At 47.1% G+C, this 22,057-nt stretch overlaps 5 protein-coding genes across 5 annotated transcripts; 1 reads left to right on the top strand and 4 right to left on the bottom strand.

The window, feature by feature from the left end:
- Window positions 1-418: 418 nt before the first annotated feature.
- LOC119285261 lies at window positions 419-6,861 on the bottom strand. The gene is made up of 3 exons (XM_037564501.1): window positions 6,504-6,861; window positions 4,159-4,352; window positions 419-668 (listed from the first exon to the last, which is right to left on the bottom strand). Exons 1-2 carry the CDS (start codon window positions 6,792-6,794, stop codon window positions 4,215-4,217), a joined length of 429 nt encoding a protein of 142 aa, XP_037420398.1. The 5' UTR covers window positions 6,795-6,861; the 3' UTR covers window positions 419-668; window positions 4,159-4,214.
- On the bottom strand, window positions 4,204-6,491 carry LOC119285258. Its single transcript, XM_037564498.1, has 2 exons — window positions 4,701-6,491; window positions 4,204-4,331 (listed from the first exon to the last, which is right to left on the bottom strand). The coding sequence occupies exon 1, from the start codon at window positions 6,444-6,446 to the stop codon at window positions 4,959-4,961; it is 1,488 nt and encodes a 495-aa protein (XP_037420395.1). The 5' UTR covers window positions 6,447-6,491; the 3' UTR covers window positions 4,204-4,331; window positions 4,701-4,958.
- A 146-nt stretch (window positions 6,862-7,007) lies between the features above and the next one.
- LOC119285259 (hsp70 nucleotide exchange factor FES1-like) lies at window positions 7,008-10,355 on the top strand. The gene is made up of 6 exons (XM_037564499.1): window positions 7,008-7,291; window positions 7,384-7,529; window positions 8,171-8,221; window positions 9,027-9,248; window positions 9,338-9,440; window positions 9,523-10,355. The coding sequence occupies exons 1-6, from the start codon at window positions 7,206-7,208 to the stop codon at window positions 10,058-10,060; spliced, it is 1,146 nt and encodes a 381-aa protein (XP_037420396.1). The 5' UTR covers window positions 7,008-7,205; the 3' UTR covers window positions 10,061-10,355.
- Window positions 10,356-10,465: 110 nt separating this feature from the next.
- Window positions 10,466-12,454, bottom strand: LOC119285260 (pentatricopeptide repeat-containing protein At5g59600-like). Its single transcript, XM_037564500.1, has one exon. The coding sequence runs from the start codon at window positions 12,376-12,378 to the stop codon at window positions 10,975-10,977; it is 1,404 nt and encodes a 467-aa protein (XP_037420397.1). The 5' UTR covers window positions 12,379-12,454; the 3' UTR covers window positions 10,466-10,974.
- A 4,166-nt stretch (window positions 12,455-16,620) lies between these two features.
- On the bottom strand, window positions 16,621-21,626 carry LOC119285257 (protein TOC75, chloroplastic-like). The gene is made up of 7 exons (XM_037564497.1): window positions 20,389-21,626; window positions 19,434-19,655; window positions 19,193-19,300; window positions 18,291-18,485; window positions 17,942-18,190; window positions 17,501-17,755; window positions 16,621-17,285 (listed from the first exon to the last, which is right to left on the bottom strand). Exons 1-7 carry the CDS (start codon window positions 21,547-21,549, stop codon window positions 17,046-17,048), a joined length of 2,430 nt encoding a protein of 809 aa, XP_037420394.1. The 5' UTR covers window positions 21,550-21,626; the 3' UTR covers window positions 16,621-17,045.
- Window positions 21,627-22,057: the final 431 nt, after the last annotated feature.

The raw sequence follows: 22,057 nt of genomic DNA, 5'->3' as shown, positions 1-22,057 counted from the left end.
TTCAGGGCTCGCGCGTATGTACGAGAGAAAAGGGCGCTGCCAAACCTGCCCGAATCCAGCGTCGCCACACGAACGACGGAACATCTAAAATAATCATCAGGTTTCTCAAAAGAGAAAAAAAACTTCTGAAATATATCATCATGCGGCGTGTAGAAATTCAACCAGCAGAAAGGCTGCTTTGATGCTTAGTGCTTCGGCCTTTGTTTTCAATGCAAGTGTTTTGGGGTTGTCCAAACTTTTCAGCAAACTGTTGGTTGGCCTCGACAGCAGAAGGGTGCCTTGTTTCAGGACGGGAGACCGCACGCGTCAGGTTTTATTCGGTCGGCGTCGGTTTTTAGGTCCTCATTTTGACTAACGAAAATGTGCTATAGTGTTCTTTTCAAAAAGAGGAAGAGAATTCCTCTTTGGTCTATATATATATCATCAAAAGCATGTCATCTGATTCGTATTCAAATGAAAATGACACGTGTGTAACATGTTGACGAGTCAACTCACCGAGATATATAATTTACCATGCATTTGCAGTACATACACTCTTACTCACGACTCACATCCTGAATAACTGACAGGACACGGAGCTCATTTGAACTGAACTAACACGAGAAAGGAGCCGCCGCAACGTCAAAATGACACGAAACCAGCACAAAAATCATATCCCAGAGAATGATCTGCATTGATACCGAATAGAACACCGTGAGTGAATGCATAACTCAAAGTATAGCCGAATGGAATTTTGAACATCAGGAATTACTAAAGGGCAAAAGTGGATTCTAGCCACAGATACAACACGGACGACTAAATACATGCTCCGAGTTCAAAAAGGCAAACAAAGACGACCAATTTGAAAGGTCAAGTAACATTATTTTTCTGTTTTTGTGGAGAACATATCCATTGCCATCACATTATGGTGCTACCAGCCTACCATGCTACTGTCCCTCCGAAAGCGATGTGAGTGGTCATTCAAAAATTTCGAGAAAAAACTTTAGATAAATCATTTATATAATCTAGCCTCCTGCATAAAGTATAAAGAGAAAACTATAAATATTAGCTTTATGTTTATCCTTTTGCCCTCATAACAAATTTTCTATTTTGGGTCACCGATTCTAGACCAGATTTTTGTAAGATATTATATGACATGTTAGATTGATTTTATATCCATGTTATCGGAACTCTCAAAGAACAACTGTATCATTTTCCCAGGGGTGGCAGGCCCTAACATGATCTGATGTTTTCTACCTTCCTGTTACCAACCAGTCCCAAAGAAAATACAGAGGCCCACATGCGTTTGATGCAAATTTTTAGCTGCTCTATTAACATCTGCCAGCTGGTATGACCACGATCCTTCCATTTCTGAAGGATGCTAAGAATGTAAGCAAACTGTGGTGAATTTGTCTTTTTTGTCTGGAAATCTAGATCAGATTCATCTAACAAATTATATGACATGATAGACCATTCCATGTCAATGTTGTCGGAATTTCCAATGAAGGATTGTACAATTTTTTCGAGGGGTGACAGGACCTGATATGTTCTCATGTTTCTACCTTCCTGTTATGTACCAAATAGACACAAAGAAAAAGACAGAGGCCCACATGCGCTGGATGCAAATTTAGCTGCTCTGTTAACATCTGCCAGCTGGCATCACCTCCATCCTTCCATTTCTGAATGATCAAGAACGTAAGAAGATTGGGTGGTGAATTTGTCTTTTTTGTTTGGAAATCTATGCCAGATTCAAATAACAAATTATATGACATGATAGATTGATTCTATGTCAATATTGTTGGAATTTTCAACAAAGAATAGTATAATTTTTCATGGGGTGGCAGGACCTGAAATGTTCTCTCTACCTTCCTGTTATATACCAAAATGTCACAAAGAAAAGATAGAGGCCCACATGTATTCTGTGCATTTATTTTTCGAGAAACATGTTCTATGCAAAATTAGCTGATGTGTTAACATCAGCCAACTGGTATAGCCATCTGTGAATGATTATGAGAATGTAAGCGGATTAAGTGGTGAAAATGATGTTGTATAGAGCAGTAATCATATATTGTTGACACTGTCCACATTCCCCTTGTCAACAAAATAATCATCTTAAGAGAAATGCATATGTGACTTTCGACGAGCGTGCATGTAAGCATTGGTCGACGTGGCATGGAAGCACCGTAACAGGAGAAAACACCAGATTAATTCTCTGAGGGTGGAACCCAAGTGTAGCAATAAAAAGTAATTAACATGCTTATGGGCACTTGAACAGTATTGTATAACCATGATGCTCACTTCTAATGCACAATCCAGGGTTTAGCTTTCTTGAATTCAGAAAGATAAGCAGACTAGGCCAATTGAACAAAAAATTAGCTGTATGGCAAAATAAAAGTGTATTGCATATAAAAATGCGCTATATGGGGTGAGCTTTGGCTAGAGCATCCATCTAACGTTATGTCAATGCCGACGGTGAAGTCTTAGGACAAGAAGCGCTAGTGCATAGCGGACGGTTAAAGCAATTAGATCACTGCACAACATTGTTTGAGATGGTTTGCGCATACACAACGCAGGCCTCCATAAGCGTAAGTGCACAGTGGACGGTTAAAGCGCGCTTATAATATCAAGAGAGACCGGGGTAGACCAAACTTGACATGGGAGGAGTCGTAAAGAGAGATCTGAAGGACTGGAATATCACCAAAGAACTAGCCATGGACAGGGGTGCGTGGAAGTTAGTTATCCACGTGCCAGAACCATGACTTGGTTTCAAGATCTTATGGGTTTCAACTCTAGCCTAACCCAACCTGGTTGTTGTGGTTGTTGTTGTTTGTTTCTTGTAAAACTAATGAACTCAGTATACCATTTTTTCCAGTTATTTTTATCCTGTTTTTGTGACCTTGATGGCCGAATTGAGGGTTTATATATCTGTAAAGTTGGGCGCGCCTCACGCCTTTAGTCTAAAAACATGTAGTTTGTCAGATATTTTCAAAAGAAAAACTTTCATATGTTTGTGTGAGATGTTTCTTCCTTTGATCCAGTATGACAATGCATCTAATGGCATAACACGTAATAAAGTTTGTTGTGACACCATAAATATTCTTTTTTTTAATAGTTGGTTGAACCATGGCTATCTACCGTTTATTCGTGTGGGGATACACGCTTTTCAGCATAGGCTACTGTAGCTCATCATATTTTTAATCCCACCTAGCACACAAACGCAAAGCACAACACATGGTAAAATCGTTAAAAATACATTAAAAGAAAATCTGTATTTTGTTTGACATTGTATGTGTTCACGTCTTCTGTATGGGTGCAAAATTTTATGAATAAATGATCCATTTTGTGCTCTGGGAGATAAAAAAGCACAAAACCGGTGCTCTAAAAATGTAAATATTGGATACTACGCACTTTAATTAGACTTTGGATATTGTGCACTATACTCATTGAGTTCACAATGCTGTATGGATCTCGAGATACCAAAATCCGCATCCTGCGGTTTAGAGATATGGACCAGCTGAACCATGGGTCAGCAAACCCCCTCTCCATTTTTCTGCTCTGTGGCTGAAGTACAAATTTCTGATAGTAGCATATACGGTGGTTGAATACTATTTTTTGAGGTGTGCATGAATACGTCCATATGCGAGTGTCATGGTTCTTTTGTATCCATAGTACAAAATTCGATGTGTTGGTTCTTTTGTATTTGTCTTCTGTCTAGAGTTTTCTTGTAAAAATGATGAACTCATAGAACATTGCTACTATTAGTTTATCCTGTTTTGCTATCTTGATGGCCGGTTTGGGACTTCATATCTGTAAAGCTGGGCACGTCTTCCATCTAAAAACATGTTTCTGTGAGATATTTTTAAAAGAAAAACTTTCAAATGTGAGTGTGAGATGTTTCTTTGGTCCAGTATGACAATGCATCTGATGGTAAAACATGTAATAGAGTTTTGCTGTCACACCGTAAGCATTTTACCCGCGGCTAAAGTACAAATTTCTGCTTGTAGCATATACGGTGGCTGAATACATTTTTTTTGGGAGGTCTGGTCGAATAATTTTGCTAGTCATATTCTAGTGCTTGGTAGAAAATGAGACAAACTCACCAATACTAAATTTGTAATATTGGATCTAATATTACTGCCATTCCAAGAAGCAAAGGTAGAAAAGCTAAGAATTGCTCACCGAGGTTACAGAAGAACCAGCCATGGGTTCTCACACTGAGGTTACTGAAGAAGCAGTCATCGTCGATTTCTTTTCTTTCCCCTGGCCTTGGCCCTCTTCTGCCTCGCCTCCTCTTTCTGCCTCTCAGCCTCCTCCCTCTCAAACTTCTCGCTCTCCCTCTTCTGCAAGAAGTCCTGCACCGCCAGATAGATCACCTGAATTTCCAGCAAAAACACAAACCAGAAAATACCTACGAAATCAGCACCGAAATCCAAAAATAACACTGTCCATCAACGCAATTCGCCACCATTCATTATTATTTTTTCGAAACAGAGGCAAAAGCTTTGCCTTTTTCATTAATTAAGAAGAAGATAGCTGCCCAGTTAATTGCCGGAAAACTGAGCGAAAACCGATACATCGAGGGCCAAGCCCACACTAGAACTCAAACACCTAACGCCCGACACCGCGGATGACGCCTCGCAACAAGCAAACCCGCGAAACCTCATGCGAACTACTCCCAAAATAAAAAATACCGTAGAAGAGGAAACAAAGCGGCAACTAACATGTTGCAGAGTTGACCCTCACGGCGGCACATACCACCTGGTTGGCATGTTTGGTCTGCTCCGCTTTGACAAGGCGAATCAATCCCTGGGTGATCGCAGGCATGGCAATGAGGCATTTGATCAGCTCGGTTAAGTCATGCAAAGTGTCACCTTCATCAATCGCGAAAGCGCAGCCTTTTGCAACAGCCTGTACTTCATCGGAGATAGAACTAGCTAGGCTGATCTCAGTGGTCACCACCGGAGCAACTAACCCCAAGGTCAGCGGCTGCATGGTGTTGCCAATGCCTCAGTACCTTGGTCCCTGTGGTTTGCCACCAGCGCCGCCTGCGTCGTCGGCAACGACCCCTGCAGACCAACTGATGCCTCCGCCCGCTCCAGTAAGCTGGTTGCACGTGCCAACCACAAGCACAAAGAGTCCTCAAGCTTATGCAATGGACGGAGCGCCAGCTCCATCATGACCTGAGGATCAGAACCACTCGAGGCAAGCAAGGATTCAGAAGATTTTGCCACAACCTCATGATCAGAACTACCTCCACTAGAAGCTTCAGAAAACCTCACAGACTCGAGAACTTCAGCATGCACTACAGGAGCAACAACGGAAGCCCAAGAGCGGCTATCAGAGGACGGACATGGCGGAGCTGGAAAGGCACGCGCACAGCGGCGAGGAGCTCTGACGGAGGAGAGGCGAAGGCAACAATCCCTCTCACGGTGCCCAGAGCGGAGACATGTGAGGCATCGAATCGGGTCGCGGCAGAAGGCGGCCTTGTGGTCCGGAGCCAAGCAGCGGAAACATCGTCCATAGGTTCTCCGTCTGAAGGCCGCAGCTTGCACAAGCTTTGCAGATTGAGAAGCATGGTCACAACGCACATCGCCACGGGGACGACCCTTTCGTCCTACGAAAATCCAAGGACCTTCCCCAGGCTGAGCATCCACGGCCTGCGCTGTATCACAAGAAGACGGCACGGAAAAGCAAGAAGCTGATGACACACAATCCACAGCAGCATTCGTCGCCAGCGGCGCCAGCTCCCCCATCATTGCAGCGCCGGAAGTGAGGCCTTCGGCGACGGTCAGCAGCGTGCACGGCACGAACTCAGCATCTTCACCCGGCGACGACTGCGTAACCAAGGCAGCAACTTCGGCCCCATCCCCAACATCGGGGCAAGGCGGGATCTGCACACAGGGGACGACGCCATGTGTGGCCGCCGGATGCAACAGCAGAGCCAACTCCACCTCCTTCTCACCAACAACGGCTGTGCAGCCACTCTTGGCCCCAAGCAGAACCTCCGTCACATCTGCAGGAGCAGGGCTCCGGTCAGCCGGAGGCGACAGGGAGACGGAATCCAGATCCGCCTGATCTGGATCGAGCTGGGGGAGCCCAACTTTGGGGGACGCCCGAGGCTCCGGCGGCTCAGTGGAGACGGAGCCGACAATGGAGGCGGGGGCGGCGGGCGGCGGAGCCGGAGTGGTCGTCGACGCAGCCTTGGAGCAGCGCGAGCGGTTGATCTGGACCTCCCTCTGACCTCCATTCTCCGCTCGAATCCTACAGGCAGGGGGCCGCGGCCGTGGGCGAGGGAGTACGCGAGGCGCTGAGAGGGTGGCCGGCGGGGCCGGGGTGGCCGCCGCCGGTGAGGGCTGGTGGAGGGGCGCAGGGTCGGGGTCGGGGGAGCGAGCCGTTGCTGCTCCCATCTTTTCCTCGACGTCGTGGTTTATCAAAAAGAATTCGGCCACGTAGTTCCCACCATTCATTATTCAAGGGGGAGCGAACTGATTCGACAGACAACAAAGAACAGACGCGTCACGCACCCCGATTGTGAGGAGGGAGAGCCCGACGAACGAGACCGTGAGCAGCACCGACACCACGGTGGCGGTGATGCTGTCGTCGTCGGCGGCCACCCTCATCATGGCCTCGGTCTGCTCCACCTCTTCGATGGCGGCGGCAGGCGGGCGCAGCCTCCTGGCGAGGCGCAAGCGCCCGGTGCCTGCCCCGGCATTCCTACCACGGCGCGGAGCAGCGACGCACCTCGAGAAGAGCGCTGGCCTGGGTATCGCGGGTGGCGCGAGAGGGAGGGGAGAGAGGGAGCACGCTGCCGCCATTATCTTCCCGTCCCTCGCGCCAGCGGAAGGAAAGGGGATGCAAATGAACGGTCGGAACGAACGGGGAAATGGATGGGCCAATCTGGCGCTCAATGGGCCCGTACCGGGCAGAGTGGATGGGCCGAGGCCTGCCGTGTCGCGCGCCGAGCGGCCGAGAGAATTCCAGAGAAATCCATCCCCATCCAGACGAAGGAAACCGATGAGGACGCCACCGCTGTGCCGCGCGGCCGGACCCGTCCGCATTCGCCTCGCCAGTTTGTCTCTGACACGCACTCGAGGAAGAGAAAGCCAACGAACGAGCGCTCACCGCAACGCACTCGACTAACCGCGACACCGCAGCCCGGTGGTGGTTCCGCCTCGCTTCGCCGGCGGCGTCGTGGGATTGTGATTCGGGAGCGGGAGAGGTCCGGGATGGCCGGGGATCGGATGAGCTGGGCGAGGCTGCTCAAATGGAGCCTCTCCTACATGGACGGCGCGCGGCCTTCGCGCGACATCAGGTGGGGCGAAGGGAAAATGGAGGCTTTATGTCTTCTGCTGTTTTCATTTGGGCTGCGGCTGAGGCAAGCGTGTGGTGTGCTGTGTTGTGCAGTGAGGAGGAGCGGAGGTGGCTGGCGGAGGCGGTGGAGCGGCACATGGCGGAGGACGTGGTGGGCCGTCTGAGGGAGATCGCGCTGCTGATGAGAACCCCGCTCTCCGTCCTGGAGGCGCAGGGCATCACGCCCGAGGACATCGAAGGTACGGATCAGTCGTCGAGGATGAACGGTGGTCGATTGGTAGTATTAGCTTGGATTGTAGAGTTTTGATGATAGAGTAAGGATGATGGATGTGTGGAATTGTGGTGCTAACCATTTGCCCACCCTTGAAAAGACTGGAATATGCATGGTTCTGAACAATTTAGGTGAAACATATGCGATTCTGAATATTCCCAGCATTCTGAATATTCTGTAATTCGCAACATTGCGATTGGTATTCGTAATTCACACTTGCCGGTTGGCGACAGTGGATTTGTAGTATTAGAGTGGATTTGAGAATTTGGATAAACTGAGGATGCTGGATGCGTGGAATAGTGGTAACAATTTGCCCGCCCTTAGAAAGATTGGAATATGATTATTTTGAACAATTTTTAGGTGAAACATATGCGGCAGTTAGGAATGTTCCAGCATTCTGAATATTCTGTAATCCGTAACATTGCGATTGGTATTCATAATTCACCAAAGCTTTTCAGGTCAACGGGAATAAAACCCTTTGTCTCGTCCTTCAAAATGTTAGGCCTCTTTTGAAGATTGTCATTTGTTATAATCTTATCTTAGCCCAATAACACTAGTATTTTTGTTTGCCCTTGATTGGTGCTGATTAATTACTTGTGACCGTTGCAGATTTGCTCGCAGAGCTGCAAGTACATGTCGAGTCTATCGACATAGCAAATGGTATGTCTGATCATTGTTATATTTTTACATTCCTTGCTACTCATGGAATACCATGGTCCAACTATGGTGTATGAATTGGCTTAGCATGGGAGGCATAAGTCATATCCTTTTGACGTCCTCTTGGGATACTCACGCAGCCACGCAGAGATCTCAGTCAAGCAATGTCCTTACACAACATTTTTTACTATTCTAATTTCTAAACAATTGAAGTCCCAGTGTCCACTGAACTTTCTGATTTCCGCAACTCGTCCTTAGTACTCCACTGCTACGGGTTAGTGATCGTGAAAGCACTAAAGTTCTGCAGATGTATTGTTGTTATTATTATTATTGCATTTCTGTGACGTGAACTCGGATTTATTACCTTGAGTTGAACCTACAGTTCCATCTGTAGGAAACAAAGGTAGCACTTGGAAGACATACTTTACTGGTGTCAAACTGAAAACATTCACGTCACTGGATGATTCAAAGGGATATGTAGTTTCTCTTGAGGTGGCTAAACAAATGGATGGAGGCAACTGTAGTGGGTTTTGCCAATAAAACACTGCTCTTCAGGTGAATTCTCAGCTTCCCCTTCCACTATGCTAGTATTACAACTTCCAAGGGGAGCTGATCTGTTAGGGTCCAAAAGATTGTTGCGTGCCCAGAATTGTTTGATGAATGAATAGATCGATAACAAGCTTGAAATGCAGAAACAAGGGTCATGCAATCACCAAAGCATTGTGAATATATTGCCTGTGTGAGCTTTTCAGTTATGATTACAGGTCATTGTTTATTGATTTCCCCGTTTGTTCCTCTGGTATGCTAGATCTGCATTCTGTTGGTGGCTTGGTTCCAGTTATTAGGTACCTCAGAAATACTAATGCACGCATCCGAGCCAAAGCAGCTGATGTGGTAACAACGGTTGTTCAAAACAATCCGACTAGCCAGCAGCTGGTCATGGAAGCTAGTGGTTTTGAGCCACTTGTATCCAATTTTACATCAGATCCTGATCTCACTGCACGCATAAAGGCTCTTGGTGCACTATCCTGTAAGTACTTTCCTCTTTCTGTTCAGATGCTGTACCCAATATGTGTCTGTTAAGTTTCTGGTTTGACAATTCGCTCTCATCATGTTCAGCCTTGATTCGGAACAACAAACCAGGAGTTGCTGCATTTCGTCTAGCCAATGGATATGCAGGACTGAGAGACGCCTTAAATACAGAGAGTGCAAGGTTTCAGAGGTAACATAATTGATCTAGCCCGAGTATATTCGCCAAATGTCCCGCTAGCATGCTTGTGACAGACACGTGTCTTCTCTGACAGGAAAGCACTAAGCCTGACTCACCATCTGCTCAGTGAAAGCCATTCCGATTGCTCGGTATTTGCACAGCTAGGATTTCCTCGTCTTATGATGCGTTTGGTATCCAGTGATGACTCTGGTGTTCGAGAAGCGGCATTAGGAGGCCTGCTTGAGCTTGCAAAGGACACAACACTGGGGAATAGGAGTTTACTAGCAGAGCAGGACAGGCTACGACGGCTTCTCTGGGGGCGTATACAGAGCATAAGGATGATGGCTCCTGAAGATCTTGATGCTGCACGAGAGGAAAGGCAACTCGTTGACTCATTGTGGATTGCATGCTACCATGAGCCATCCACACTTCACCGGGAAGGATTTGTCGTTCTGCCTGGAGAGGAATCTTTTGAACAACCTCCTGATGTGGCTGGTAGATTCTTCGAGCCACTGCGCCGAGCTCCATTGCAGAGGGCACCTCCTAGTCCTGATGAGAGATCAGATCCAGGAAATGGAACTGCGGGAGGAATTATGCTGCTTCTAGGTCCAGCACCAGGTAACTCAGAGTAATTGATCAAATTGATCATCCTGAACTGGGCACCTACGTGAAGAGGAGAGACTAGGCGTTTGATGTCCTTTATCTATAGCTAGAAATGTCAGGGCTAGTTCTATCAACTGTGTAATTCGAGTCAATAATCCGAGTCTGAAGTGGTATCTTGTTGTTGAGTGTTGTGTATAATTTGCAGTCTGCAATAATGTCACCCTATGCTCGAGTATGTGTATGTAATTGTAATGTGTTGTCTAAATATTGACAGTCGTATGTACTAATATGAACCATAATTACCAATAAATATTGCAGAAGTCATTATGTAGGTTTTGTGGAAAGGAGGTGACGGAGCGAATGAACTAACCAGAGCTCGACATTGCACATGCTGCTGCTATTCTTCCCACGCCATGATCACATAATTGTGCTACTGCTCGACAGTGCACATGATGTTAGAACATTACTAGTAGAGCCCTCAAACCCCCAAAAATAACTGTTTTTTTACAGTTTTCTCGAAAAAAGCCGTAGACTAGAACCCCTTAACCCTCAAACCCTCAAATTTTTTTAAAGGTCCAATCCTCAAACCCTTTCCCAATCCTTAAAAGTAAGGGTTGGGGAGCAAAACCTATCCCAACCCTCATTTGGCGGTTATACTCGCGCGGGAGGGAAAAATCCTCCCAACTCCCGCGTCCACGCCCGCGACCGCCGCTGCTAGTCGCCCCCGTCGCCGGCGGCAACCCCGTCGACCTCCCGCGCACAACGACAACGTCGTTGATGGAGAATATTATGTTATAAGGGTTGGGTTTGAGAGTTCTAATCTTTGTCCCTGTTTTTCAATCCGTAAAAATGTATAAAAATATTATTTTTGGACCCTTAAAATGCTAGTGAAGGTTTGAGGGTTCTACTAGTAATGCTTTTAGCCTGCTTATCGTTGCCATAGCTAGGACGTCTCTAGCCAGCTGCAACCGTCAAGCTTCTTCAGCCGCCGTCTCTTCACCAACCTTTTGATCTTGAGAACGTCGTTCTGCTTGCCAGCATCTGCCAGCGCGCCCGAGAGCAGCACGTAGCTCGCAGCGTTTTCTGGCTCGACGGTGCGCACGCGGGACGCCGCCAGCTCCGCGAGCTCGACGTTCCCGTGACTCCGGCAGGCACCGAGCAGCGCCCCCCAGACGAAGCAGTCGGGCTCCACGGGCATCGCCCTGATGAAATCGTGCGCCTCGACGAGCCTCCCGGCTCGGCCCAGCAAATGCACCATGCAGGCGTAGTGCTCCAGCCTCGGCACGATGCCGCGCTCATCTCGCATGCGCTGGTACAATGCCTTCCCGGCCTCGACCATGCCACCGTAGCTGCAAGCCGTCAGAACGGCGGTGAACGTCAGGTGGTCCGGCGTCGCTTCTTCGCCCAGCATCCGGTCGAAGAGGCTGACTGCTTCCCGGCAGTGGCCGGAATTCGCCAGCCCGAAGATCATGGAATTCCATGTCACGGTGCTCCTTTCTGCCATTTTGTCGAACAAGCGGCACGCTTCGTGCACAAGCCCGGACTTGGCGTACATGTCGACGAGCGCGCTGCTCACCGTGAGCTCCTGCTCGACACCGGTCACGACAGCGTAGCCGTGGACCTCCTTCCCATGCTTTGTGTCACCGACTCCGGCAAATGCTGGCAAGATGCTACTAAGCGTGGCCGAGCTTGGCAGGACACGGGCGCCACCGGCCACCATTTCCCGGAACAGGGTTCGCGCTCTGCCGTACTGGAAGTTCAGCACCGAGCCAGAGACGAGCGTCGTCCATGTCACCACATCTGGCTGGAACCCGTCCTCTTGCATGGCGCCGACCAGATCGCTGGCCATTCTGCCATCGCCGGCCATGGCAAAGCCCGACACGGCAGCATTCCAGGTGACCAGATCGGGGCTCAGGCCGAGGCCCCGCATCTTGACAGCCAGCGCCAGCGCGTGCTCTGGAAGCCCGTGCCGCGCGTAGCCGGCGAGCAGCGCGTTCCAGACGACGAGGTCTCTCGCCGGCATTTCATCGAACACCTTGCGGGCGCTTGGAATGAGGCCGCACTTGGCGTACATGTCGAGCAGCGCGGTCGCGACGACTTTGTCCGAGGCGAGGGCGGGGCGCGTGAGCACGAGCGCGTGGATGAGGCGGCCGGAGGCAGCGTCGGCGAGGTGCGCGCAGGCGCGGAGGGCGGTCGGCACGGAAGCAGGGTAGGGGTCCACCGTGCCGGCGATGCTGGCCTGGAGGCTCAGGCGGGTGAAAAAGAGATGGAGCGCGTGGCCGTGGCGACCTTGCCGGGAAGAGCTGGCGAGCTGCTTCATCCATGAGCTAGTTTCGGCTCCGCGCATTTGCTTGCCGACTCGAAGGCCCTCTCCACAACTCCACTTCCGAAGTTGGTGAAGTTGTAGTTAAAAACCGCGGAGCAGCTATTTCCTGAATTTTGTGGAGCTGGTGGAATTCTGAACAGCCTGAAATACACACTCGTATTTTCAGACTGCGGAGTCTCGAATGTAGTTCAGTAGCAAATGCAGATTGTGGTATGTATCAGTGGCATCTGAAATGATTGTGCTGGGTTTGTGGTTCGTAGATGACAGGTATGGTTTTCTCCTCCAAAGTTCTAGTCGTGTGATGGTGCCAGATCTGGAGTTTGATGGCGTGTTCGGGTGATGTCATTGTTTGATTTGTTCAACGGTAATGGTTTTGCCATTGATGAGCTACCTTGGAGGTCCGCAAAGTTGCATATCAGCGATAGAGCCGCATCGAGCTTGGTGTGAAGGTGATCCGTCATTTTTTTTTCCTTTGGTTACTTTTGTGGTGGTGTCAGTGGGAAGTGACAGGCATTGATGTCAAGCTTAGATGATTCTTCGATCTTGATTGTAATTTTACTTCTTGACTAGTATTTCTTTGTGTAAAGGCTAGCATTTTTTTGTTTTTTTTGTTTTTTTAGGTCGGTATATAAATGGCTTGTACTATCATCCTATGATATAATGAAACACGTATTACTAAGAAAGAAAGAAAATCAATAACTTTATTCTAAAGCATAATCGTCTTATTGGGGTTTTGGACCTCGGAAAATCTCTCCAACAACTACCCTTGTCGATTGGCGATATGCCGGTGACTGACATCTTGTCGTCTTCCTCCTCCTTCGGATCTCCCTCGAATGATCTCCTCCCTAATTCCCCCTCTTCCTGATCTCTTCCCCGGTTCTCCTTCTCCCGCTCTCTCCCTTCCGATTCCTCCCCCATATCGTTGCTTCTATACTCACCTAGACTGGCCTTCCTTCCCTATATTTTCTGAAGGGCCTTCCTTCTCTATTTGGGTTGTTGCTTGCCGATTTCGCTTATCCCAGCAGCAGCGGCCGATCCCCACATTCGCCCACCTCACATATGCTCTTCTCTCGTATTTGCCTTCCCGCTTACGCTGGCCCCTATTCCCACCCTGCCACTCGTCTCTGGTTTCTCTCCCTTCTTGATCGGGCCATTCCATCGTCCCCTACCCTCTCCACACCATATCAGTCGCTCCCGGCAGTCTCTTCTAGCACTGGTTGCCGGATTGCCCCTCTACGATGGTCCCGTATGTGTTGAAGGTCACACTGGGAGAATCTTTCAATCTCTAATTGAGAAGTGACACTGGGCTCTTACTTGCCACCGGCACCATGAAGATGATCACATGGAATTGTCGGGGTATGGGGTGGGGACTCCGCAATGAGTGTATGTCGTTCCTGGCAAACCTCATCCACTCCACATTGGCACTGGTAATTTTTACTTCAAAAATTAAATCCTCTAAAGTTTCCTCCAATGATCTTATAAACTGTTTTGATATCTTCGATAGCATTGTAGTTCCTTCAAGGGGATCTTTTGAAGGATTATGGCTGATGTGGAATGATGAGCTGAATGTCTATGTGGATAGTGCCTCATTTTATGCTATCTTAACAAATGTAGTTCATATAGCCACGGGTATTGAGTTTGGTTTTGTATGTATCTGTGGAGACCCATACCACTGCCAGACTAATGTAATATGGGAGCGCGTTGAGAATTTTGTGCATGATAACCTATGTAAAGCCTATGATATGTATGGGAGACCTTAACGATATCATGTATGATGTAGATAAATGTAAAGTCAACGTAAGTTATTACCGTATGACTGCTTTCCACACTTTGGTGAAGAACCGTGGTCTCTTTGACATCAGTTACAGCAGTCCGACTTATACTTGGCGCACTAGACAACATACTTTCAATCCTCTTTACCAACATTTAGACCGTTATCTTATTAATTCTGATTGGTGTGTTGTTTGCCCTAACACGAAAGCGCTTAATTTTCCGATTATTTTGAGTGACCATGCTCCTATTATATGGCAGTTTCGTAGGCCGAAACAATCGTTTAAGTTTGAGAATTGGTGTTTAATGAAGAGTGATTTTCAGGCTCATGCCAAAGCAGCTTGGAATATCAACAGGAATGCACCGTTTTGTGTTATGACTAATGCTTTTGCTCTATATTAGAGAAAATTGACATGCTACAACAAAGAGAATTGTCGTGTTGTAGCACAAAAGTTGTCATGCTACATGATGCAAAAAAAAAGATTCAAAAAGGGATTCCATGTATAAAAGCCTAATACACAGGAGTTGCCATGCTCTAGATAAAATTAAAGTAAAAGTGCCACTACTTCAGGATTTCCATCTATAGACAACACATGAAGTTGTCATCTGAATGAGATCTCGAGGGAAAGAGTAAGCAGCGATGCGGAAGGAGAAGGGATTGACCGGTTTGAGCTGTCGCGCGAGGGGAAAATGAAGCAAATGGTTTGCGCCATAGGGGTCACCATGTCGTGGATCGACACACCACGATGTGTCGCGCCAAGAACATTCCCAGAGAACGAGAACGTTCGTTCATTATGATTTCCGAAAGTGAATGTCTTATAGAGTTATGCTTGTTTTGTTTCATAGATAATTGGAACCAACGCAATTCCAAAATATTTCGCCACCCGTAAACACTTCTTTTTAATAGATGATGGAAAAAGGCAAATCATTTACCCCGCTAGAAAAGTATAATAACAAGAGTAACAGAGAAAACTTGTGCAACACTTTACATAGTACCAAAGTGTCTTAAAACATCCAGATGAAGACTAACCCCATTACGCCTGGGGTTCAACATTGTGATGATTCGACATTGGCTGATTCTTGGACAAATCAATTGGGCGATAGGTCGGGTCGCAAAAGTGCTTCTCTTCGGCAGTAAAAGAGACGATTTCGAGTGCACTATTTTTCATGTCAACCGCAACCTGCCATTCCTCGTCGTGTCCAGGATACATGATTCGCCTGAATATCATGTAAAGAACATCGTCGTCCATGCTCAGGGTGGGGCCATACCAAATAAGGTTGCTCCAGGATAGCTTTTCTGCCTTGACTTCCGGCAGCTTATGCTGTAAAAAGGAGTGCATTTCATCACTTAACGGGATGTCGTCGGTGTCCACGGTACAGCCGGCATGCCAGTCCCCTGAAGAAAGCATCATATTCCAAGCAGTCGCCTTCCAGCCGAAGTCGACACGTCTACCCTCCAAGGTCACGCCATCGTCCTCCTCGTCGCCGTCTTCGTCTCCATGAAAATGTATCTCCACAAACTTGAGCAGGTCGCCGACGCAGACGACGTCCCGTAGCGACCGAGCGGAGCACGCCGCGAAGCGATGCTCGTTGCCGGGCGTCGGACCGGGCAGCGGGACGAAGCGCGTGGTGAAGCCCTCGTCGTCGTCGGCGAGGTTGCACACCACGATGCCCCACCAGAGGTCCACCCAGCCCAGCGAGTCTGCCCCGACGGCGATCACCTTGTCCGTCCTGTGGCTCCACACGTAGTTCTGGTCGGTGCGGGGGTCGAGCGGGGCCAGCCTCGTGCTCCAGGCCTTGGTCCTGGACGAGTAGAGCAGGAGCTCGTATAATATAACTGAAAATTATATTACGCTGTTTTAGGACACTGAACAGCTGTCGGTTTGTAGTACTCCCTCCATTTTAAAATATAGTACGCCTGCATTTTTCGAGGTTCAATTTTGATCATAAATTTAACCAACAAGACCAACTGCGACGGGAGAAAAAATTATAATATAACTGAAAACTTCTTTCGAATACGAATTCACTGATATAGTTTTTACTCCCGTTACAATTAGTCTTGATAATTAAATTTACGATCAAAATTAAAGCACAAGAATAAAGGAAGCACTACATTATGGAATGAAGAGAGTACTTCCTCCGCCCAAATCCTAAAGTCAAGACACTTCAGACAAAATAAGGGTCCTAAAACCAAGACACTTGGGGCCGTTCGGTGTCCCTCAGCTCCCGGAGCTTAGAAATTTCGACACTTGGGGCCGTTCGGTGTCCCTCAGCTCCCGGAGCTTAGAAATTTCAGGGCAGGCAAAACAATGCTCCCCAGCTCCGCGTATTTTGAGGAGCTGATGGATTGCCGAACAGACCCTTAATTTGGGACACAGGGATAGTTTCTCTAAATTATTAGGAAACTAATCAACCTATACTTCGAACTGCAAACAGCACCGATATACAAACAAGAAACCCTCATATTGGTTGAACACATATTAGAAACGATTAAAAGATGAACAGGTGAGTTACCACCCACCATAAGTTAGCTACATCGTATAATAAATACGTGAAAGGCGCAACACTGCATTGTCAATTAAGCTAACCGACTGAACAACAAAGTGTTACATGGAAACAAATTGACCATGACACAAAGCCTTGCCAAAACATATTCCTTGGTAACACTAGGAGCTCAGCTTTCATCTATTCAACCAGCTTCAAGCTCTGCAAAACAAATCTTACTTCCTACTACAAGCAAACAACTCACCCTGACACTAACTTATCTCTCTTCCTCACCAAAGGAACAAAACTTCATTATTCAGCAGAACACAAGCCACCTGCCCGCTCACACCCACATGCATAGCCACTTCGAGACTCAACGCCTCAATTATGCATTAAACATCCCGTCTTGAAGATGTGTGCTTAATGAAATGCACTCAGAATCTCTCGCCAAATCTGAAGAAGACGGTTCCAGCCCCAGTATTGTGATCTACGATGTACTCTCCTCTTACCAAACCAAGCTTGACGCCAACACCATAAGAAGATCCATGGCCAACGCGTCGGAAGAACTCAGTAGGGTTCCCTTTCACATCCTTGGAACTCCCAAGGTCGGTGCCATGCTCAGCAAATCCATAAACATATGTGTTCTTCACGGGTATGCGCACCTCACCAGCAACCTGTGTGGATTAAGAGGCAAATAAACATGAGTTGCCAACAAAGCAATGACCAACATATCTTACACTAAATTATGTGATGACACATGTCAATTATTTCAACTTGTCCAATCTAATGAAATAAATCAAAAGAAAAGCAGTAACTCACAAAACACAACATTATTGATGTGAAAAATGATGCATCAGACTAAATTCCAAGGTTCTGTAGTAATACTCACCTCCAGAACATTCCTAGATGCACCCAGTTCACCCATACCGTAGCCCCTAACTGAGTAAGGCCCTCCAAGTGTAAATGCATCATAGCTTGGCAGATCTCCTACACAACCTGCATAATGACCATGAAGAACCAACACAGCTGGCAGCGGCTTGCCAACACCTTTCTCTTGATTATTTAAATTAATGAACTTTGTCAATGTAAGCTGATGACGGTTGAAGAGTGGGCTTTTGCTTCCGATGCCAAGACCTTGATCCAACTGCAGTTAACAAGAAAATTCTCATAAGAATATATCGCCATGGAAAATTTTCTACGAGCACATGATGGTATTAGACAGTAACAGAGACAAGTTCACAGGCTTGCAGAGCTAACAAAACATTTAACAAATAAACTACAGACTGTTTGCTTTGTGTTTTAAGAAACATAAGGCTGCAGGTCAGCATACCTGGAAAATACATCTGTCGCCAATGACTGCACCGTTTACAAATTCTGTATTGTCTCGAGTAATATTTGCTTGTAGAAATGCCATTCGATCTACACCAGTACCACTGAGGGTTGTGGGAGGTCCATCCATGCTCAAGCCGCCACTAGGCATTGCCCGAGAACCATGTGTACAGATACTGTTGGTTTCATCACGTGTTGTGATTTCTTCCACCACGAGGCCATATGTGAATTTGCTCTGCCTTGTGAAGCTCTGAAATCCATAAGTGTATTTTCCTCATGTTAGAGACATTTCTTGAATAGTAGTTTATGAAAAACAAAAGAAGTACAAGGTGATATCAATTTGTGCAAACCTCTGTTATGTTGGCTTTAAATCCAACTCGGTCAACCCACACAGGTGGAGCTTCATCCATATTGGGGCCAGCAACAAAGACAGGACTCAATTTCCTGGTGTTGAAGCAGCTAGTTTTGAAGGTGCGGTTCTTATTACGGTCATCCACGCCGTCCAAATACGGATGGACATATTCAAGCTTGAATGAAAGATCATCCTAAGGACCCACAAAACACATGGATAAGCACATACATGTGGAAAAACAAAATTCAGAATTGATAAAACTTCTCAGGAAGGAATGCTAGATCCATATTAGGTTATCTAACAACTGACAAATACATGGCCAGAACGAAACGAATCAATTCTTGTTGATGGTGCTAGCACGTTAGCAGACATGTATTGTGTGTCTTACACAGGGCTGCACTTTATCTAACAGTTACAACATGGCAATTGAAGTTAAATTCTGTTTAAGGATTTTGCAGACAAAAGTGTAGACATGTACAGATGTACACTTCCGAGATGGTAGCGTGATAAAGAAAACAGGTAAATATCGGAACATGCTTAACTTATCCTGCGAGTCTATGCCAAAAAAGATTCCTCAATGAATTAGCAGACATGTATGTGTGTCTTGCACAGGGTTGCACTTTATCTAACAGTTACAACATGGACTATTCTTTTCTTTTATATCGTAGCAGGCAATTAAAGTTAAATTTTGTTTTAAGGATTTCACAGGAAAAAGTGTAGACATGTACAGATGTACACTCCCTAGATGTTATCGTGATAAAGAAAACAGATAAATATAGGAACATGCTTAAATTATCCTGCGAGTCCTTGCCAAAAAATATTCCTCAATGAATTATCTAACAGTAATTATAAGCAAACAATCAAAAACCACAAGAAAAGGATAACACATCACCAACTAACCTGAGGGTTGAGCAGGTTACTGGATGTAACGGAACCAACAATGGATCTGTTAAGACCATAGATGTTGCGGTGTTCAAATGACACAGTTCCTCCAGGTTGAATGGATGCCTAAAAGAATTTTTTTATCAGATACACTGGCGCATAACAGGATTGCAATGTTCTGTAGTTTACTCATTAGTCATGTATTTTAAATGAAGAATTCGCAGAGAACAGAAAGCTGCAAAATCAGTAGGTATATTACCAGGGTGGGCCTGCCTTGACGTCCAGGTACAATACTCCACTCTGTGCTTACTTCAGCAGACTTTGGTTCTAGTTCCTTAAGCTTAATTTCAACTACAATACCACCTTCTTTTGTCTCATCAGGACGTGGATTCACTTCTATATTGGAGAATAAAGCGAGCGAATTTATATTCTTCAGGGCTTGCTTTCCTGCTCCAATATTAAAGATATGACCAGGTCGAAGCTGTAAGAGCAGTAGAAGTACAAGTTAAATGCTGAAGTCCCAGAAATAATAACAGATAATCCATTGGAAAACAATGATAGCAGCAAAATGAGCATCTGAGAATCGTGATCAAATTCAATATCAGTCAGCACAAGAAAACACTCATCTTTATTGAAGGCATGCACAAGGAGACCATACTAACAGTAGCAGTAAGTATGAAGCAAAAAGTGGTCTGTCATACTACAATCATCAAACCATGCATCATGAAAGGGTATGGTCTTGGCTGCTACTCTTGTAGCTAAACAGCACATTAACAAAATTACACAGAAGCACTAAAAGAAAGTTTCCAACTGTCAAGATAACCCAAGGACATCCTAGTTCAACAGGATATTGGAACATAGTAGTGCTAATAAAACTCCCATGTTTGTTTCATAAGCTAGTGGTACTCAGTATACCTGCTAGGGCACCCAACTGTCAAGAGAACCCAATGCCATCCTAATTCGACAGGATATTGGAACTACTACTACACATAAACCTTGCTAAAACGACTGACAAGTCACAACATAGTGCATTGGTCAAAATAAAATGTCAGAAACATCACAGAAGCTAAATTTACTCCACTATTCAAAATGAAATGCCACAGATATCACTAGATGCTAAACTTTAACATCTTAATTGACTGTACAACATCATAGTACTGCTAATAAAACTGTCCTCCTGTGTTTGTTTTAGACGCTAGTGGTGTGCGGTATACCTGCTGGGGCAGCTCCCGGTCAATGATAGGAATTTGGGTATTCCCTTCCACAAAATTCCCTAGCTTATCCTGGAACTGGTACTCCACTTTGGTTATGTCCCCCTCGACGACCTCACACACAACCTCACTGGTGTTAAGATTTCCAAAGTTCACCACTTGTGCGCATACAAAGCCCTCATTGTGGTACCATTTCTGAACATGGTCCCTGATCTTCTGCAGCATCCTGGCACTCACCTTCTCCTGTTTTTTCATCATTGCCAGAACCTCCCCTCGGACGGACTCTGGCAAAATGCACGGCATGGCGCCGCGGACACGCTGCTGGTAATCACGTTCCTGCTTCCGAAGGTAGTCCATCTTCTCCCTCTCAGTCATGTCCTGATCGAAGTCAGCCTGGCCCGACTGAGCCATAAGCCCAACATTGATGCACTTGAACTGCTTGGCTGCACTCCAGACGCTCTCTGTGAAGGAGACGGTGAGGCCAAGGGTGCCGTCAGGTTTGGCCTTCCCTTCTAGGTCAACCCGCTCGAACATGCCGCAGGAGACTAGCGTCTCGAGCTCCTTCAGAAGCTGCGACTTGGTGTACACGCCGCCTGGCTGCAGGGTAACCATCTCGAAGAAGGAGTCCTCTGGCCCGGCATCCGTGGCGCCACCTCCGCCAGGCGCGGCACGGTCGAAGAACTTGAGCTCCGACAACTTGTATCTCTTCAGCCCGCTCAGCTTCGAGAGCGGCACCGTGATGTTGGCCGGGAGGCCATGCGGGTCCCAGTCGGGCGACGACTTGTCGTCGGCATTCGCCGCGCCGGCGGAGAAGATCCGCGACCAGAAGCCCCCGCCGCCGCCGCCACCACCGGCACCACCGCCGCCACCGCCCCATCCGCCTCCCCCGCCGAGGGGGCCCCCGGGGCCGCCCCCAAAGCCGCCAGAGGAGGCGAGGAGGAAAGCGCCGGAGGCGGCGGCGGCGATGGCGGAGCCAAGGGCAAGGTCGGTTTTGGAGGTCTTGGATTCGGATTTGGGGGCGGAGGATGAGACGGCGAAGGGGTTGTTTCGGGGCTGCGAGTTGTGCGATGCGGCGGCGGACATGGTGACGGGGCGCCCCCGGCCTCGCCGGGAAGGCCCGGCGGGCGACGGGGTGAAGAAGAGGCTCTGGGAGGTGAGCGCCATTTGGCTGCCGCGGATTAGGTGAGAGGGGGAGGGGAGGGGGGAGAGGGGGGCGAGGTCTTCCTCTCAGGCTGGAGCTGGGCAAGGGTTTCTTCCCTATCCTCTGCCCCCCGCTTCGCGTTTTTGTTGAGGGTTTAGCTGTGCTGTGCCTTTGCGTGGCGGCGTGCTGCCACCCGACTCCCCCATTGGTGCCAACTGCCACCGGCCTATGGCTATTTTTTCTTTTAAATTAAATTTTGTTTGAGAGGCTTTTAAATTAAATTTTGATGCTGCTTTAGATTGCGAAAACAATATACCAATGTGTTGTTTTCGGAAAACCTAAGGTCATATACAAAGTATCAAATATCCTTACAAACACGCCCTTATAGAAAATAAAATTACATTTAAAAATCTTGAGGATATCAAAGTCTTCTTCCATCCTGAATCTACCGGCCACAAATTAAACTCATGAACTTGTAGAAGTAGCAGCTGAAAAATCATCAATGTAGACCAGGAGATGCTGGCGATCACA

This window comes from Triticum dicoccoides, chromosome 4A, assembly GCF_002162155.2.
Source record: "Triticum dicoccoides isolate Atlit2015 ecotype Zavitan chromosome 4A, WEW_v2.0, whole genome shotgun sequence".
In the NCBI taxonomy this organism is placed as follows: domain Eukaryota; kingdom Viridiplantae; phylum Streptophyta; class Magnoliopsida; order Poales; family Poaceae; genus Triticum; species Triticum dicoccoides.
The sequence above is the reverse complement of the archived record's forward strand: the minus strand, read 5'-3'. Positions and strand labels throughout refer to the sequence as shown.

What these genes read in the sequence shown, in the direction of transcription:
- LOC119285261 (XM_037564501.1), bottom strand. Translation starts at nt 6,794, where the DNA reads ATGGCGGCAGCGTGCTCCCTCTCTCCCCTCCCTCTCGCGCCACCCGCG. An exon ending in TCTCCCTCCTCACAATCGGG is followed by an intron (nt 4,353 to 6,503) that starts GTGCGTGACGCG and finishes CTGGAAATTCAG; the next exon opens with GTGATCTATCTGGCGGTGCA.
- LOC119285260 (XM_037564500.1), bottom strand. Translation starts at nt 12,378, where the DNA reads ATGCGCGGAGCCGAAACTAGCTCATGGATGAAGCAGCTCGCCAGCTCT.
- LOC119285257 (XM_037564497.1), bottom strand. Translation starts at nt 21,549, where the DNA reads ATGGCGCTCACCTCCCAGAGCCTCTTCTTCACCCCGTCGCCCGCCGGG. An exon ending in ACCGGGAGCTGCCCCAGCAG is followed by an intron (nt 19,656 to 20,388) that starts GTATACCGCACA and finishes CTGCTCTTACAG; the next exon opens with CTTCGACCTGGTCATATCTT. An exon ending in GTCAAGGCAGGCCCACCCTG is followed by an intron (nt 19,301 to 19,433) that starts GTAATATACCTA and finishes AAATTCTTTTAG; the next exon opens with GCATCCATTCAACCTGGAGG.
- LOC119285258 (XM_037564498.1), bottom strand. Translation starts at nt 6,446, where the DNA reads ATGAATGGTGGGAACTACGTGGCCGAATTCTTTTTGATAAACCACGAC.
- LOC119285259 (XM_037564499.1), top strand. Translation starts at nt 7,206, where the DNA reads ATGGCCGGGGATCGGATGAGCTGGGCGAGGCTGCTCAAATGGAGCCTC. An exon ending in GTCTATCGACATAGCAAATG is followed by an intron (nt 8,222 to 9,026) that starts GTATGTCTGATC and finishes CTGGTATGCTAG; the next exon opens with ATCTGCATTCTGTTGGTGGC. An exon ending in GAGAGTGCAAGGTTTCAGAG is followed by an intron (nt 9,441 to 9,522) that starts GTAACATAATTG and finishes CTTCTCTGACAG; the next exon opens with GAAAGCACTAAGCCTGACTC.